The sequence below is a fragment of the Malus domestica genome, chromosome 14 (assembly GCF_042453785.1).
Source record: "Malus domestica chromosome 14, GDT2T_hap1".
NCBI classification, from domain to species: Eukaryota; Viridiplantae; Streptophyta; class Magnoliopsida; order Rosales; family Rosaceae; genus Malus; species Malus domestica.
Genome location: NC_091674.1, coordinates 11,102,344 through 11,122,344, shown reverse-complemented (window position 1 = coordinate 11,122,344; position 20,001 = coordinate 11,102,344). Strand labels below are relative to the sequence as shown.

The following is a 20,001-nucleotide window of genomic DNA, read 5'->3' as shown; positions in this document are numbered from 1 at the left end:
AATTGGGTAATTCACCTAGAGTAAAAAGGGCATGTAAAAGTGGCAAAAATGCAAGTTTTTATAAAAGTGGCAAAAATGCAAGTTTTTATAGGGTAAAAGAGGCTACAAGATATTCCAAAGTGATCCCAGCAACTTAACCTTTATTTTGCACGTTTTTTGCCTTATTGGGCACCTCCAAATCATGCTAGATATCCCAATTCCTTTCTCATTCTGTTTCTGGTATTCTAACAAGCTAGATTCGTCTTAGATTCTTTATTTGGACTTCAAAACAAGTAACAACTTCTCTCCAACTAGGATTTCTCTTTCTTGTGTAATTCCTTGCCTTCCAAGCCTCAACTTTAATTTCTCTAGATTTTAGCACATGTTCCAGCCCATATGTTATTGATGTCTGTTATCCAATCCAATTCCAAAACTGCTCCAAATTGCTTCATTTGACTAATTATTGTCCTCTTTACCAATTGGACCTACAATAATACAAAAATAACTTAAATTAGTGTAATAAATGGAAATTAACTAAGTAAATGCAAGGAAATAAGATAATAAAGTCGCATAAATATGCTCTTATCACTAAAATACCCTAGAAAACATGAGAAAAGTGAGCATGAAGGAAAGCTAGAACCACCACCCATCCGAGGGTCAAGGAAGGAGTGAGGGACCTTTTTCGAAGGAAGAGAAAGAGGTAGTTATTGTTTTTCTCTGTAGCGACCGTTTAAGAGAAAATAATCACTACTATGAAACTATCCATTAGTGGCGTTTTTAAAAACAACAAGAAAAACAAATTCTCATCGGATACTAAGTAAAATTTGACAGGAAATGATCATAATGTCGGATAAGAGAAGCGATAGAAATGCTAGCATCACGAAAAAACTTTTTCTGTCGGATAGCACTCTTTCGCTTTAATTCATAAAAACGATAAAATCTATCTAGGATTGTATATTAGCTTTGAAATTTCTATGTTCCTTGCCTAACTTCTTATTAAAAGGTTCTTTCGATATTTATACTGTCTATATCGTTGTGCATGTAACTAGATTATGGTTGTGTTGAATGAAGTATAAATGGATATTTACTTAGAGATGGCAAATCAACCCATTGGGTTGTTAATGGGTACCTATTAAAACCCGTTTACTTTGATTTCACCTTACATCATCATTACCATTACCAATCTCACCTCTATATTATGGTGATATCAAATTAAATGGGTCTTAATGGATACCCATTAACAATCTAATGAGTTAATTTGCCCCCTGTACGTAAAAAAGGTTAAAATAATGTACACATTTTTCCCTAATATGAAGAAGGAAAGTGGACTGAAAGAATGCATAACAAGGTGATATCTATTTTTTATCGATTGCAAGATGGATTCTGTATTGTCCTCGGATGAAATGCTTTCATAAATAGCATGTAAAGGGAAATTGATTGTACAAGTGGCATGTAATTGGCGTTTTTATCATGATTGTTTTGTGGTCACTTACTGAAATCCCTTTGTATTTTACTGATGAACCGACACACTATGGTGTCCTGAGTCATAGTTTCAAAATTCTTTGAAGTGTCAGCTATTTGAATTTGCCTAATTTTGCAGAGTATAAAGCTTGTTTAGACCTTTTCTCTATGTTTACTAAAGTTTGGTTTTATAAAAAAGTTCAATGTTTTAGAGGCCGAGATTTTTTCCCGAATATTTACATATAGTCTCTTTTAGTGAGAAGTAATATCCAATTTTACCCTATTTTCTCAGGAATGTTGCAAGTGAGACCTCCCTCATTATGTACCAAGTTATAAATAAACACTTCATAGCTGAAATTGGAGAGAAAAAAAAAACTTTTTTGTCCTTAATTGCTGTTTTGCTTACTTGGCGTCTTTAGGCGTTTGAGCTCCGTTTGCAAATTCGGTAGCATGAAATCATCTACAATTATTTCATTATACCATATGTCATGCCACGGACTCGGGATTAGTGAAATTAACACACATCCTGATCCGGAATGTTCACTAGAACTCCGAATCGATCTGTGTTGGCCGATACCTGAAAAGTGATGAAGTCATAGAATGTGATAATGTGTAAAATGTGAATAAATTTAAAGCTAAAAGTACAATGAGGTAAGATAGTAATCATACCATCATAAGGAGCCACCTGAAGTGGGAGTGCCACAAGTCCTCGTCGATACGAAACTTTGCTACTAGAACCAGGAGGGGTGCAAAATAGAAAGTGTGAGTGGGCAAACCAAGATTTTCAAAATCATTTCAATTATCAAAGGTAGTAACCTCTCGCTGTAAAATCCGTATAGTCTCCAGAAAATTATACTACGTAGAAGTATGAAATCAAACGTATACTAACGGTAAATCCAGAAGTACCACTACCAGTATCTCATTAGCAATATAAATAATCAGGTGCTTAATAATCCATACTAGTACGCAAGTTGGAGTCACCTAGTATGACCTATACGACCACACTCATGTCTCATCAATCAATGCTAGCACATAAGTCGGAGTCACCTATAGTGGCATGTACGACTTACCCATATCTCATCAATTAATGCTAGCACATAAGTCGGAGTCACCTATAGTGGCATGTACGACTTACCCATATCTCATCAATCAATGCTAACATATAAGTCGGAGTCACCTATAGTGACCTGTACGACTTACCCATATCTCATCAATCAATACTAGCACATAAGTCGGAGTCACCTATAGTGACATGTACAACTTACCCATATCTCATCAATTAATGCTAGCACGTAAGTTGGATTCACCTATAGTGACCTGTACGACTTACCCATATCTCATCAATCAATGTTAGCACATAAGTCGAAGTTACTTATATAGCTCATTTACCAATTCCTGCACACGAGTCAGAACCACTTAAAGTGGTCTGTACGACAGGCTAGGTGTAAATAAATACGCTCAAGTGCTACGATCACGTGAAGGCTGTGCAAAGTATAGCAAGTCACCTACGAGTCGGAACCACCTAATGTGGTCTGTACGACAGACTAGAACCTACCTTGGATCCAAGGTGAGCGTGTGGTGCGGGAGGTAAACGATCACGTGAAGGCTGGGCCCTGTCCTCGGGCGAAACACTAACATCGAGGTGCAGGATAATGAGCTATAATTACATCTCAACATAACCATACACACTGCAATCACTATCATCAACATGTACTCACCTGAAACTTAACTGGGCGTCCGCAACGTTATTTGGCACAACCACTTTAACGTCCCAAAATTCTGAATAGGAACTAAACTCGGTAATAGGCCAAAATAAAATCACGATTAATCTCTATGCTGTTAACCATCATAACTTCTTTCCTTAAAGAAATCAAGTACCATGTTAAATTCGGGTTATTTTATGGCTGCATCTAACTGTCTTGTTAGACTACCTATGTAACCTCAAACGAGATCAAGCCATTCATAGTTCAACAATAATTACTTCAAAGAATTCACAGTAATCATAAGCAATAATCAATTTATAAACATTGTGGAATTATCAATCATATATATACGATAGAAAGGAAAGGACCCACTCACTTGAGGTCCGCGCTACGACTCCCTAGCACGCATATCGAGACATCACGAACCAATGTCGCCTAGAACAATTATCAAATTACATCTTAAAGTTCTTACCGATAAAATACATAATTTACATAAAACACATTCCTATGTAATTCACTTCGGAAGATCTGCATCACGGATTTCCAATCCGTTACTTCCAAAGATTCACATTATGTTCTTAGAACCACGTCCTAATGTTTCATTATGATCCAACGGTCGGATCTCCGTCAATTGTCAAAACCAAGTGGTGGTCAACATTTTATTTTTATGAACTTACAAATCCAATTCGGGAAGATCCATACGTCGGATTCCAGATCCGTAAGTTTTTATGGTTCTCAAATATTACGTACTATAATGTATTAAAGTTTGGTGACAATCAACCAGACGAATTATCGATTCATATAAAGGTCAGGTGATGTATCGTAATGAAACTAAGTTCAAACAATCAAACCACATGATATGGATATCAATTATGACATCAAAACATCTAATTGAGCTTAAAACAACATCGTCGGCCTACTGGCCAGGCCGTCACCGAGGGTGGCGGTCGGCCGTCGCGACTTGCGAGAAAATTCGACTATTTTTTAAAATTACCAAAATTTATAGAAATGAAGATCTCAATGAGTAGAGCAAGTTTTATACATGTGGCCAAGTCCAATTTGGCCGGGAAAAACTTCAATTCCACACAAACCTGCCGGAAACCTTAAAGATGGTGTGCTTCGATTCGACCTCCATACTCACTCCGACTGTAACATCCCATATCGCCCAGGGGAGTGATCCTTAAATGTATATTCCCATCCCTACTTAGCATGAGGCATTTTGGGAGCTCACTGGCTTCGGGTTTCGTATGAACTCCGAAGTTAAGCGAGAAGGAGGCCAGAGCACTCCCAAGATGGGTGACCCACTGGGAAGTTGCTCGTGAGTTCCCATAAACAAAACCGTGAGGGCGTAGTCGGGGCCCAAAGCGGACAATATCGTGCTACGGTGGTGGAGTATGCCAGGGAAGTGGTCCGCCCCGGGCCGGGATGTGACACCGACGCCTCCACCACTGCTTGGGCTTTGTTCTTGAGGTTGAGATGAGCCTATTGGTGGTGGTGGTTGATGGACTTACCTTCGGATTTGATGGATTGCCACCACGAAGCCATCACACCCATTGGTGCATGTCTTCCCAAATTCGAATCGAATCTCCTCAAATTTGATGTGAAAATGGTAGAGGAAGGGTCGAGATGATGATTAGGAGTGGTAGACCGGCCCAAATCTTCAGAAAAAGGATGAAATTCGCTGGAGAAACCCACCGGCTACAACCGGGTTGCGGGTAGCATATGTCGGGGTAGTGTTTTGATGGCATTCCCCTTTTCTCCTTTCTCTCATTTCTCTGGTTCCTCATTCGCCACCTCATTTCTCTCTCCTCCTCCCCTTGGCCGAGACTCTCTCCTTTCTCCCCTGAAACTCTCCTCTTTCTCCCTCTCATTCGCTGCCCTCAGGCAGCTTCCATCCATCTTTTTTTTTTTCTAAAAATCTAATTGGTCCCCTTTATTTTAACTAATTTAATCTTTAACCCACATGTGGAAATTAAATAATTCCCACAATTTGTAGTTTTAAAACTTCAAACGTTCGTAACTATACCGATATCATCCGGACTCGCAAACGGTTTTCGCCTTTGCGTTCGTACGAACGAATACTACACAAATGCGCTAAGTGAATAAGTCATACGTTTCTCTACACGTTGGTCAATGATAGTCAAAACCTTCACCTCTAGGGCATTTTCGTAAATTCATTCTTTTAAAATTTATAAAATCGTAGAACTAAGGATGGGTTGTCACAGAAATAGTAATCCCGCCCCTGGTGCAAAAAGAAAAATTGAAAAAAAAAATTTCTCTTATTGAAATAGCTCGAAATGCCTTACAAGTATGCCAAAAAAAAAAATTAATAATACTATTATTTCCCTCATCTATCACAAGCTCAGCTCGTTAATTTATGAACTTTTATACCAATAACTAAAAGTTATGGGCAATATGTTAGTACAAGTATTCTCTTAGTCATTTAATAGCCTCCATGCATACATGAAAAGTAAGAAATATATATAATATACAAGGTCGTCGCAATTATAATAAACGAGTCTTCATGCACGTGCTCACACGTGTGCAGAAGACATTTTTTGAATCACGGCATGTTACATGCGACTTACACGTTTTAACTGTATTTATATGCGTAAATTTACAAAAAGAAAGTCAAATATTTGAAGTAAATGAATAATCTTAGATCATGCTAGAAGAAACCCCTCATAATAAAATCGGCTTCTATAGAATTTACATTAAGAATAGAGAAAATAATATTTAATAAACAACTGATTGAATCACATTCTTGCTAGCTCATTGTGAGGCTAAGCTCACCCCCTCTCCCTTAGTGTAGATAATATCGTTTGTTAAAAAAAACAATTATTTGACAACGAATTTAATCACATTATTATCCGTGTGCGAAAGACCTTTTTCATAAACGGTATTACGCATCTCTTAAGATGTTTTGAACGTGTTTAAAAATAAAGAAAATAATGTTTAATAAACAACTGATTGAATCACATTATTGCTAGCCCATTGTGAGGCTAACTCACCCCCTCCCCCTTAGTGTAGATGCGTGCGAAAGACTTTTTTTATAATCGGCATTATACACCTCTTAAGATGTTTTGAACGCGTTTAAAATAGAGAAAATAATATTTAATAAACAATTGATTGAATCACATTATTGTTAACTCATTGCAGGCTAAGCCCACCCCAACCTCTTAGTGTAGATAATATCGTTTGTTAAAAACAAAATCATTTGACAACTAATTGAATCACATTATTATCCGCGTGCGAATGATCTTTTTTATAACCGGCATTACACGCCTCTTAAGATGTTTTAAACATGTTTAAAAATAGAGAAATTGAATCACATTATTGCTAGCATATTGTGAGATACTAATTATAAAAAAAAACAAAAAAAAAAAACAAAAAAATATCGTTTGTTAAAAATAAAAACAATCATTTGATAACTAATTTAATCACATTATTATCAGCGTGCAAATGACCTTTTTTATAACCTGCATTACATGTATCTTAAGATGTTTTGCCCAGCCCTCCCCCTTAGTGTAGAAAATATTGTTTGTTAAAAAAAAAATCATTTGTCAACTAATTTAATCACATTATTATCCGCGTGCGAATGACCTTTTTTATAATCATCATTACACGCCTCTTCAGATGTTTTGAACGAGTTTAAAAATAGAGAAACTGAATCACATTATTACTAGTTTATTGTGATATACTAATTTTTTTTTTAAACCACAAAAAAATTAATTATTAAAAAATATTATTAAAATGATGAAAATGCCCTTGCCTTATTGGATGCATTATTTTGGGATGCCTTTGAAGTTTTTTTTTTTTTTTTTTTTGTCTTGGGGGCATTTTGTCCAAATATTTTTGTTGAAACTTGGTGACACCAAAATCACTATTCATCTTTTCCATTGGCTTTATATATAGATATACATGAATTAAAATACGGGTCCTCACACCACACAATTATTATTCTTCTATTACACTCATATTACATTGGGGAAGGAGAGAGAAATTTTTTGTGACGAATGCAGTAGCAGAGCATAAGAGATGACAAATAAACTCAATGAGTTATTAACGGGTACTCGTTAAGACTTGTTTCATTTAATATCATTGTAATATATAGGTGAGATTTGTAGTGATGATGATAGTGTAAGGTGAAATCAAATCAAATAGGTCTTAATGGGGTATCCATTAACAATTCAATGTATTCATTTGCCACATCTACAGTAGCACCGTGATGTCGTGAAACTTGCATGTATGGTAACATCAATCTGTTAATCCAGATATGCTATGATGATAACCATCTTGAATGTCGTTGATGACCGACGAATTTGATCCCAAAACTCATGGACGAAGAAGCTAGAACCATAACACCATGAGCTCTCAACTAATGACATGGATGGTGTCGTTTCACACTTCGGCAATGGCTTCAGCTTCTCCTAAAATTCTTTTTATTTATTCTTGTCACGCTTTGACACCAAACACATTGTACAAGGAACTCATACATAAATTATATTGAATAATTAGCAAAATAACAACTAATAAGAAATTCTAGTTCACAAGCGAACTAGGCATCAAATTAAATTAGAATAACCTGAAGGGTATGAAGCCTAAACTCTGAGCACACTGCCCCAATATCACTAAAAAACTTGAAGTCTCAGCCTTAATTCTACAAAAATCCTACACCTTGGATGGTATACTGCATTGTTGACAAGACTTGGTAAGCTACACAGCTTAGATGAGTGATAAATAATACTATATATGCCAGCCACCAAATTTTAGATTCATGAAATCTTTATATTAGTAAAAATAGTTGCGTGCTCTCATAACATTCGCGCAGAAACTGGATGGCTGTGCATGCGTCAAATAATTTCTCATATCATAAAAGAATCAAGGCTTGAGCGGTTTGGATTTGTGGATATAAATTTTGTACAAGGTTGAAATCACGAAACTCCACCTGCAAAACAAGAAACTCTGTTAGCCTAATTGACGAACATCCGAGAAAAATGAGGAGGCATCCATTGAAGAGTCTCTGATGCCTAAGTTAGAATAATTTGAGAGAAACTAGAATAGAGTGAATTCTGAGTAGTAAGTGGTGGTTACGAATTCCGCTGTTGGACTTCGCTATTTATAGGAGAGATCCCTTGTAGGCAGCTAGAAGGGTATGCCGCATGCCATATGAGACAGACCATTATGTTCTGCTAGTGTGATGTAGACCATTCTTTGTAGGTAGACCAATATGTTATGCTAGTGTGAGGCAAATCAATGATTACAGCTGCACCATCGAGTATCATCTTGGCAGAGCTAATGTAATGGGCGACAATCTTGGTAAAAAATCATATAAGCAGTTGGTGTCCATTCGAACAATTTACATTCCACTGTTGACAAAGATGAAAAGCACAGATGCAATCTTCGATGTAGACCATCAAGGAGCGACCCATCCTTGTTGATAGAGTTTGAGAAGCTCAGGATGCAGATCCTCAATGTGTACAATTAAAGGGAGAAGTCCTTAATAAAGTAATAATAGATTTCACAATCAGAAAAGATGAGCCTTCATGATACCTAGTCCTTGATGACGCACACATTTTAGCACATGCTATGCACACAGATAGTATTAAAATGTACCACATCATCAAACCCTCCTACTATTGGTGAGGGATGAAATAAAGAGGGACATCGCCGAGTATGAAATAATGATGAATAGGATAACTGGTACAAACGGAAGTTCATTACAACTTCTTATCCTAGTCATGCCTCTTGATAATCTATTTCAATCTCGTAGCTTAAAATATTCATATCAAATGCTCAAACTTCTTGTGAGTTACGACATATTTTTTGATTTAGAATAATATTTCAAACTTATGAAATTTCTAGAATTGGCCTAGGACAATCAACTAAATTCCATTTGCTCGTCTTGTTTTGTTCAAGTGAAAGTAAAAGACGGATAGGTCAATAATAAAATATCATTTCCTTCAATACCTACTTTTTATTATTTTATTATTTTTTATTTTTAATAAACAATATTATCTACATTAAGAAAGTGAAAAGATGGACTAAGCCTCACAATGGGCTAATAATAATGTGATTCAAAATCGTATTTGGAGCGAGAATTAAACCTACAACTTTTTACTTACCAATAAAGAAGAATATCATTAGATTTTAGTACTGAATGACCATTCAATTCCTACTATTTTATAGAAATAAGTCCTTCTGAAGTCCGAGCCGCCCCTCCCAGTTCTCCCACAACCAAAAGTGGGATTTGGGAACACCGAAAAGTCAAAAACTCAAAAGAGCCGAGGGAACACCGTACAAGTCATGGAGCGGCACACAGCAGATCCCATCGAAAGAAGGAAAACGACGGAACCAGTCAACCAAACCAGAGAGAGCGAGCTAGGTGAGGTGAAATGAGACGCGGGTGGTTGGTTTCGCTTCGAGCCCCGCCCATTTATCTCATCCCCTCCTCATCCACTCCACCACCACACTTCTCACACTTCTCACTCTCCACAAACTCCTCCTTCTCCCTCATCACACTTTCTCTCTCTAAAACTCAACCCCCACTCCTCTCTCTCTCATCGCTCTCTGTCTCTGCGCCTGCTTCCAACAATGGCTCTGCAGTCGGTGACGCCGATTGCTCAGCTTCTTCACTGCTCCAGCAATGGCCGCTCCCCCGCCACCCAGCCGCCCCGGAACGGACTCTTCGTCGTCGATTTCGTCGGCTTGTGCGGTAAATCGAAGCGGACTCGCAGGAAATTCGGAGCCGCCTCCGACCATCGCATCTTCCCTCATTTCGTCTCCAGGAACTGCCACTCGGTCAACGCCGTTCTTGACGTCGGACGCAGCAGCGACGCCGCTGCCTCGGATCAATCAGCTCCGATGACTCCTGATTTAAAACCTAAGGTATGCTTGCTTTGCTTTCACACTCACTTTTATTGAGAGGAGGAGGATGAGGAGGAAGTGTTTGTTTGGTTGCGGGGAATATTGTAAACGGGTTTTGTGTTTCTGTTTTAGTTGTCAGTATTATGCTGTTTGGTATTCGTGAGCTTGTTGTTCTTCCAGGTCCTTCTCGGTAGTGTTTGTTTGGCTTCATTCATGGAAGTATAGTATCCATTTTTCATTGCATTCAAGCGTCCATGTTTTTTCTGACTTTCCCGAAAAGCGGAATGTGTGATTTCAGTTACAAACTTACAGTTCACAAGTCTTTGATTTTGGGGATAATTAATCTAGTGTTTTAGAAAGAAAGAAAATGCTCTCGATGTTACCCTGATACCGGGTTATTTAACTCGTGTCTTCTAGTTGAATATGATTATCAAATGGTTTTGCTCATGAGTAGAGGCAGTAGTTTTGATTATTAGAGCTTATTTTCGTCAAGTACATCAACCATATTACTCGAAGAGACGAAAGTTTCAGTCTGGCCACGATTTACATTTACGAGTGTAGTCATTCTGTATACTCTGCAAATATATCTGCCTCTACTGCATGCATGCCGAGAAGACTGAATATAGCACTTCAGTCTTCAGCTGCACCACACAGAGCCCCTTGTCATATAAAATACGCCTTTCTCTCTCTCTCTCTCTCTCCAAGTGCTGATTATTAGAATTGCCATCACTTTAATCATCACAGAATGCCCCAACATGGGTAAACCGTAAACACAGTTATTGAAACTTAAAGTGAGAGATAACTATTGATTTATATGTTATAAACAAATAACAAGTGCATTTATCTCACTATAATAGCTGTTAGTTTCATCATCATGTCTGTTAGCTATTGATCAATTAATAACAGTTCAATCACCAACTAGCTCGTAGTCTAGTGGTATTTTTGCTCTCATTGTTGAACAGATCTTCGCACTTGGTGCGATGGCAAGTGCCTTCGCCCATGAGCGGTAGGTCTCGGGTTCGAGACTTGGGAGCAGCCTCTCCATAAATGGGGGTAAGGCTAGCCGACATTCACCTCTCCCAGACCCTGCGTAAAGCGGGAGCCTTGTGCACTGGGTACGACCTTTACCTTTATTGTTGAACAAATCTTCATTGATAAAAAAATTATAACAATTTAGTCATCGAGATTGTGTTTGGTAGTCTTTGTGCCATAACATCAGAAGTTAGCATGAGATAATATTTAATCCAAAATAAAGGATAAACCTCATTGTCCTTAAAGTTTCAGCATTGAGTCTAATCCATTGGAATATCAAACAAGGATCTTCAATCAACATTTCCCTCGTAATGATAGTGGGTCTGGATTTGGAATCTTTTGTCCAATAATTCTAGTAAGGTTCCTTTTGTTTTATAGAGATATGTCACACAACATGATAGTCTTTACAAAAAGTGGTGGATAACAAGTGTGGAGATGATTATGGTGCATGGTGTAAGAGAAATCTCATAGAGTGACATGGTAGAAAGTTATGGAATGGTATACGAAAAGGATAGAACAATAAAATGAATGTTTGTATATTCTTGAATGTTTTTCAATTCATTATAGGTATTGGAAGGCTTCTACTTTTTGGGTAAGCTGTGCAGTGTGGTGATGCAAATTTGAAAAGTATTTTATATGTGTGTCTTAACAATACACTTGTTTATTCCAATTTGGAAGTTATGGGGATTGTTTTGGATAGGAGACCAACTTTTAAAGGAGTTTTGGATGAATAGATTTTGTTGACTTCCTTATAGTGTTGTATGTGACATAAGAAATGTGATCATTAAATTTTTTTTGCTTGCTTATCAACTACATTCGAGGAAGTGGCACTTGAAATCGGAGCTTCTTCTTACAAGAGGTCTCTCACTGACTCACACCAATTAGGTTACACGTCTTGGCTTCCAAGAAAGGTTAGAATATAGATGTGGAGATTATGTGATCAATTTAGTGATTTTTCTTTTTCTATCTGGCTTAGCTGGAAAGCTGCTGTTAGTTAATTTCAGGGAGTTTCAAAAAGATGTAGAGTTGTTGAGTTTCGATGTTTTATTTTCCTCTGTGGAGTTTGGACATCTTGTCTGTTCATGTACTTTTATTAATTGTGCAATTAAATTTCGTCTTCTCTTTTTCGTAAAAATAAAAATAAAAATAAAAGTGGGAAGGATGCAAATTTGATGTAAAGAGAACTATTGGGCTCTTTTATAGGTTATATCATGATCATATGACTAAAATATGACACATGAATACATCTTAGAAAGTGGTGTTTATTGGGAAACTCCTATGATTACTGATTAGTAAGAAAAAGGGAGAATCAGTTAATCATTTGCTTATATAGTGCCTTGGGGACTTGGAGCTGTGCATGCATCCTCTTTCTTTGACATGACTTGGGTGATGCCATGTTTGATTTTTGGTTTTTGAGTGTTCTTTCGGATGTCAGATTTGGGGAGCACACTTGGTCGATTGTTACGTCACTTGGGAGGTTAGGCGGCAGAGGATTCTTTGGAAGGGAGGATCTACCAACTTTTTGATATTAAAGCTAGACTTTTGTTCTTACTAATTCTTTGGGGTGGCTAGAAATTCTTTTCATTTATGTTTTTAGGTTGCCTTTTACATTACGGGTAGCTTCTTTACTTAATATAGTTGATAAGGATTGTAAAAGAGTTTTGGATTTTATTCAGGTGATACCTTCATTGCTAGTTTTGGTGTTTTTATTTGATTAATTCGTGATAATATTTTTTGTACTTCGATGAAACATAAATGTGGTTACCTGTGTGCTTTTTGGTTGAAAGATACAAAAGTGAGCATTGATATTTGATACACCAATAGTAGGGTTTTTAATACACAAGTGGGTGGTTATTTAGTTTCTGTGTACATTCAAAGGCATGGGAAAATAATTGTTTAATTGAAGCTGTACAATTGTTGTACAAAATATTTATTCCGAAAATAATCCATATATGAAGTTCACAGGATATTACCCAGTATAAATATAATGCAATGTTTTAAAAGGCTGGCCTCAGGGGGTGCCTAGGCGCCTTGTGAGGTTGGGCGTGAGGGTTGCCGCCTCTGTTTTGAAGGAGTGGGCGGAAGGCGTCGCCGGAGCCGCCTAGGCGGTGGAAGGCGCGCCTCAGGTTTTTTTTGTTTGTTTTTTTTTCTTTTTTAATTCCCAAACCCAAATTTTGGGTAGGGTTTTAACTGCTTCATACCTCTTCCTTGCACTATCGTCTCTCTGCCTTTTTTTTTCTGATTTTTATTTTTTATATGATAGTCGACCCCACTTAGTGGGAAAAGGCTTTGTTGTTGTTGTTGTTGTTGTTATTTTTTATATGATGGATGTGTGTGCTGTGTACTCATTGTGCTTTTCATTCTCTCTCTCTCTCTCTCTCTATATATATATATAGATATATATATCTACTAATTAATAAAACACTCATTGTCAACCAAAACCCTATGAAATTACCAAATTAACCCTCCAATTAAAACAGAACATGAATAAGAAATATGGGGCAGAAATGTAATCACACAACCAAATTTTACTGTTAATGCCAGAAATTAAGTTGTTACAAGGTTATACGCATCCTCATTTATGTACTGTAAGTTTTGTACGAGTAGCATTTGTGTGAAATACAGTTATCCCATAGTTATGGTGTCAAGCGAGCTGTGAAATCTTGGGTTGGGAGGAAGGGGGGAGGCATGACCCCTATGGCCTCAATTATGTCATTGGTGGTGCAGGATAATGTCCTTTTCAATCGTCATGAGGACCGAGTAAGAAGGAGAGACTGATCTCATGACAGTTTATTGTCTTTCATGAAAGTTGTCAGAAACTTGGACGTTCTGTTCGTTTTCACATACGTTGTTTTTGGTGTGATAGTTCTTTACCATGCATTCTGAATAAGTTATTGGAAGCCCTTATTTCTGGGAAATCTAACTTCCATGTTCAACAGGTTGCAGACTTGCAAGATATAATATCAGAAAGAGGAGCTTGTGGAGTTGGATTTATTGCCAATTTGGAAAACAAAGCATCCCATGGCATTGTTGAAGATGCTCTAACAGCCCTTGGCTGCATGGAACATCGTGGGGGCTGTGGAGCAGATAATGACTCTGGTGATGGTTCGGGATTGATGAGTTCAATCCCCTGGGATCTATTTGACAATTGGGCTAACAAGCAAGGAATTGCTTCCTTTGACAAGTTGCACACCGGTGTTGGAATGGTTTTCCTACCACAAGATGACAACCTTATGAAAGAAGCCAAAAATGGTGATTTCTTGTAATCCTTGAATTAAGTGGGTTGCAATAATTTCTTTTTGTTTTCACTGGTACAAGAATGTGTATCATTCTTGAATTTTGGTTAGGTTCTGCATGAGTTATTTTTAAGCAAGTCAAGCTCCTGCCCCAACCAAGATAATTTTTCTTATGGTATCATGATGATTTAGGTATTATCTATGATTTAGGTACGACGCAATGAGTCTGCCTTTTTGTTGGTTTAAATTCACGAATCTTTCTACTGGCAAGGACAAACCCACACCACTCTGAACATAACTAACAACTGGGCTTAATGTTGCCTTGTGAAATTGCAATGCTAGAAGACATTAACATCATGTTCTTACTCTGTTTTACACAAAGCACTCCACTATGGGGATTAACCGTGCTTTGAATCATATATTAAGTATTTAGGTTTGTGTGATCCAGGTAAAGATTTGTACATTTGGTGGGTACTACTACACCATCCTCTTAAATTCAATTATGAGTCCTCCACATTATTATTGTCAGCCTTTTGCAAACCATACACTAGTTTAGTGAGTTTGGATAGTCTATTAGCTTCAAAGCTAGCTAATCCAGCCATGTGGTCAGGATTTTTGTATCTGGTTTCTGCCCTTACATTGAATAAGCATGATGGGTGATCTGGGATCCTTCTACATTGCTTTAAATGTTGCGGAAGAGACTGAAACAAACTTTTGTATGATCTTCTAGCATGAGGGGTAGGAAAAGAAGACGATGTACTGATCTTCTAGAAGAGGAGAAAGAAAAGAAGACACTGTACTGATCGTTTAACAAATACTACGTCTATAAAAAACATGCTTGTTTAACAAATACTACATCTATCAAAAACATGCTTGATAGTTGATGAAACTTTTCAGGCTTATAAAGTACAGATGTATTCTCTAGGTTCTATAAGGTGCAATTGTTGGGTCACATGTCTATCAAAAGTTTGCTTGATGAAATGTTTCAGGCTTATAGAGTACAGATGCATTCTCTAGGTTCTGTAAGGTGTGGTTGGGTTACGACTCATGATTTCCATAGGCCCTTTGAGGTTTTATTTCCACATGCCTGAATTTTCAAAAAAATTGATTTGATTAGATATGAAACTTTTTTTTTTTTTTTTCCATTGTAATTTCTTTGAGCAACTGACCAATATAGATTTAGGAATAAAATGTAGGAAAACTTTAGCAATGGAGATAAGAAATGGGTCCTCATTGTTTCTTAAAATATATTCGTACCGATGCTTATCAATATGCTTTGTTGACTACTAGGGTAAGATATTGGGCAGCTCACTGGGCTTCAGTTTCGAATGAGTTCAGGGATTATTCTCTTTCTTATATAGTGATGGATGCGTTCTCAACCATAAAATGAGTTTGGTTCAGCTTTGTAAAGTAGTCCTACTTGAAATGTCTTAAGCTAGTTTGGTGGATTTCTTATCCACTTGTTGTAATTCCTTCTGTTGTTTTAATAAATTTTTATTATTTCTTCTCAAAAAAGAAGAAAGAAATACAAGTTTATATGAGTGAGTTCTTATTACTTACAATGGTGCTACTAACTTAATTTGAAGCATACCTACTTATCTTTATCTAGGCCTAGCTTTCCTACCTGTATCTTTTATAATCTGTCTAGTTATCTATCAGTTTCTGTTATTTTAGTTTTGCTATAATTTCTGAGATAAATTCAGTTTGTTCAGATTATCTGTTGTTTGACTGTACATTCTATTTTCTTCGTAGTTGTTGTGAATATTTTTAGACAAGAGGGTCTTGAAGTGCTTGGATGGAGACCTGTTCCCGTGAATACTTCTTTAGTTGGTTACTATGCAAAAGAAACAATGCCAAGCATACAACAGGTATTTGTTAAAGTTGTTAAAGAGGAAAATGTTGAGGACATTGAAAGGGAACTGTACATATGCCGAAAGTTGATCGAGAGAGCAGCAAGCTCAGAAAGTTGGGGAAATGAGCTTTATTTCTGTTCTTTGTCCAATCAAACAATAGTTTACAAGGGAATGCTCCGGTCAGAAGTTCTTGGTTTATTTTATTCTGACCTCCAAAGTGACCTGTATAAATCCCCTTTTGCCATCTATCATCGGAGGTATAGCACAAATACCACTCCCAGGTGGCCCCTTGCACAACCAATGAGGTTACTTGGTCACAATGGAGAGATTAATACCATACAGGTTTTCATTTCTTTAACATCATAAGATTTCTAGATAATAATTTCTAAATTGGTTATATAAGTATACTTTTCTTTTAAGTTGACACCACGTTTATGTTCAGGGAAACTTGAACTGGATGCAATCTCGTGAAGCCTCATTGAAATCACCTGTATGGAATGGTCGTGAAAATGAAATTCGCCCATTTGGCAATCCGAAGGCATCTGACTCTGCAAATCTTGACAGTGCAGCTGAAGTATGGAATTGACATATCTAGCTCTTATTTATAATTTTATACAGCTTTCTCTTTTGATGACTTACTGGAAATAAATCAATGAGAAATAAAACTAACCTATCTCTGAATGGATTTCGTAACATGGGCCATTTTTTCCTTTTTATTTGTTCTCTTTCTATAAGTGGGTTCAATATTTCTATTTTATTGCCGAGCATGTCTTAAGAAATGAAGTAGAACCAATCATGGTTGAATTATAGCTTTTTGGAGGCTTATTGCTTGGCCCCACGTCTTTTAAGGATAAAACCTAGGTAATGTGTTGAGTTCAGAGAATCTTTTTTGCGTTATGAGTATGATGTCTGGGTGCAGAATCCCGTAGCCCAATTATATTTTCTTCATTTTTTATCTAATACCTAAACATGTAATTAGTTTCTAGTTCTTCCTACATTATTAAAGGGTTGCCGTGCCCGAATCCTTTTTGTTTTTGTTGGTGAGTTTTGATGATCATGTTTAGTTCATTGAGTACACGACATAAGCTCCCAACTCATTCTGATCCTTCCATTTCTTTTGGTTTTTAATAATGGACTATTGCTTGTTTTTTAATAATACCATAAACTTTACTGTCTCAATGGATTTCTTGTATTTAGGCTATTAAAAATCTTGACCTTACAGGTTGCCGGATAACCAAGGAATCTATAGTACGAAAAATGTCTTCTGAAATTTACTAGCAAGTAAAACAGTTTGTGGATGTGTGTTGGTTCTATTTATTTATGGTATTATTTTTGTAAAAGAAAAACCTGATTTCACTTTTGAACTATCCATATAAATTTATGGTTATCTGTCTGCTCCTCATTACTATATTCTATAGCTTGGTTCCTCAGCTGATTCAGGCTCAATTGCTCATCTTCTTTTGTGTTTGTGTTGTTTGAAACATACATCATCTTTTGACCAATTAAACTTGTATGCATTTATTTTGTTTCTCAATAATTATTTTTTCTATCTAGTTGACTTATTGCCTTTCATTCTTTCTTTCATGCGTGTGCTTAGTTCTTATTAAGAAGTGGCCGCAGTGCTGAGGAGGCTCTAATGATTCTTGTCCCAGAGGGATACAAAAATCACCCGACTTTGTCGGTAAAATATCCTGAGGTAATCTAAGTTGGTGTTCGCCATTTGGTTTAAAGGGAATAAAAATGCATGTTGCATTGCTGTTTTTCTTTCTTTTCTTACTTATGGTTCATGACTAATTTTTTTGTTACATTTGATCATCTTCATGTTCATTTGTTTGACCTTTTCGGTGAAACCATAGTGGAACTAAACCTTAGATTCCACATGAGGTTTAGGTACTCTAATCTTTTATAACTATCCATTTTTCGGTTTTTAGGAGGGGTTTGTTTCTCTTCTGCTTTTCCGTTTTCTTTCAGTGGTCTGCTTGACTACTTTTTCTTTGTTGTTTTATTGTTTATTGCAATAAATTAGTTTCTTTCTAAAATAAACAGCTAAACAAATTGCATCCTGAACCAAACCGGTAGGATCCTGAAGTTATCCTGCCTTCTGGTTATGCTATATTTATACTTAATTTGTTTTTGTTTTTAGGTGATTGATTTTTATGACTATTACAAGGGTCAGATGGAGGCTTGGGATGGACCTGCTTTACTGTTATTCAGGTAAAGTTTCCAAAGTCGGTGTACACCATATTAAAGAACAGGTAGATGCCTTGTTAGGCTCTACATAACTAAAAGCATATGAAAATTTGACGTTAAAGAATGCATGGATTAAATTGGAGCATTGTCTCATTTTGTATTGTTTAATTAAAATTTGACGTGGCACAGAACCGAGCGCAATGGCGTTCTAGGATTTATACAGCCGACCCCACTTAGTGGGAAAAGGCTTTGTTGTTGTTGTTTTATTGTCTCATTTTGTATAGTTTAATTAAAAGCTATTTCATTGTGTGGCATAAGAATAATTTAACACTATCCATGTTAGCTAGTGTAGTGTTTCTTTTCCTTCATCGTACAAGAATTCTTATTACATACCTCTAGATTGCAACTAGTGGCTAATGATCAATTTCATATTGATGTGCATGGTGAGAGATTTAGGGTATCAGAAATTGGCTAGGAGATCACGTGGTTCTTTAGTCTTAGTTTTTGTTTGAGAAGTATATTCTATTCTTACCAGAATGAAAATATGGGACAATTTATGGGTTTTTTTTTTTTTTTTTTGAGATCACCAAACTTTGAAAATAGAGTTGACATCCTTCTACCGTTTTGTTGAAATTTCTGTCTTAGTGGAGAGATTGAGGCTTTCTACCTCATTTTCCTTGGGTTTACTGAAATTCCAGTGGTACTTTTTATTTATTCATTTTTTATGTTCAAATTCCTTCAACAGCTTTGTTCGAAGGCAGCAGTTAACTCTGCAGCTAATTCCTGAATTATGACATGGGCAGCAGCAAGATCTCATATGCTTATAATGACATAATTGATGATACTGCTATATAATTTTTACATGTTTAACTCTTTCATTGTTGATTGGTCTGGTATAACTCAAACTATTGTTCATGTTTTCCATGCTTATATGAAAACTTTTGCCATTTTCATTACTTTTACAGACGTTTTCATTGATAATTACATAAATCTGGATTATTAATATTTATACGAATCCGGATCAGTTTTCCATGGACACCAATACTTTCATCCTTGGGTAGTAAACTACCATAAATGAGGGGTGAAAGTAGGTCTTTTCTTTGTTTTCCTATTGCTTTGTAGAATCTGATTTGATGAAAAATTTTCTTTGTACAGTAGTATAGTTATGTGACAAATGCAAGTCTCTGGATCAATGATATTTGCTGACCATATTGCTTGGTGTTTTCTATAAATGTTTCACTATGCACTTTGTTAAAAGAACTGTGAAAGACTGAAGAATATCTTACTGTTGATGTTGAATCACATTTGCATTGCAATTTTTTTTAATGAACAGTTTTTCTTTCTGATTGTTGCTATTCTAACTCATGTGGTACAGTGATGGAAAAACAGTTGGGGCCTGTCTTGACCGGAATGGTCTTCGCCCGGCTAGGTATTGGAGGACATCTGATAATGTTGTATATGTTGCATCTGAGGTGCGCGCTGTTTCCTTTGTTGCTTGAAATTCTTGATGTTTGACAAAACATGAGTGCTTGGACAACTTTGGCTCATGCCACTGGCTCTCTACTGATGATTGAGATTAAATTGGGTTTTGAGAATGATTGGGATAATTGATAAACCTTTATTCCTTTATTTGGAATCAAAACATAACAACTCATTAAAAAGAACAATACAAAGATAGCC

General features: G+C 36.5%; 1 protein-coding gene across 1 annotated transcript in view; it reads left to right on the top strand.

The window, feature by feature from the left end:
- Positions 1 to 9,353: 9,353 nt before the first annotated feature.
- Positions 9,354 to 20,001, top strand: part of LOC114820893 (ferredoxin-dependent glutamate synthase 1, chloroplastic/mitochondrial) — a 28,112-nt gene continuing 17,464 nt past the window's right edge. The window contains exons 1-7 of the mRNA XM_070811976.1: positions 9,354 to 10,031; positions 13,982 to 14,294; positions 16,031 to 16,473; positions 16,574 to 16,705; positions 17,729 to 17,827; positions 18,275 to 18,345; positions 19,697 to 19,793. Of these exons, the coding sequence (XP_070668077.1) occupies positions 9,738 to 10,031; positions 13,982 to 14,294; positions 16,031 to 16,473; positions 16,574 to 16,705; positions 17,729 to 17,827; positions 18,275 to 18,345; positions 19,697 to 19,793 (1,449 nt within the window). The 5' untranslated portion in view covers positions 9,354 to 9,737. The remainder of the gene's footprint in view (positions 10,032 to 13,981; positions 14,295 to 16,030; positions 16,474 to 16,573; positions 16,706 to 17,728; positions 17,828 to 18,274; positions 18,346 to 19,696; positions 19,794 to 20,001) is intronic.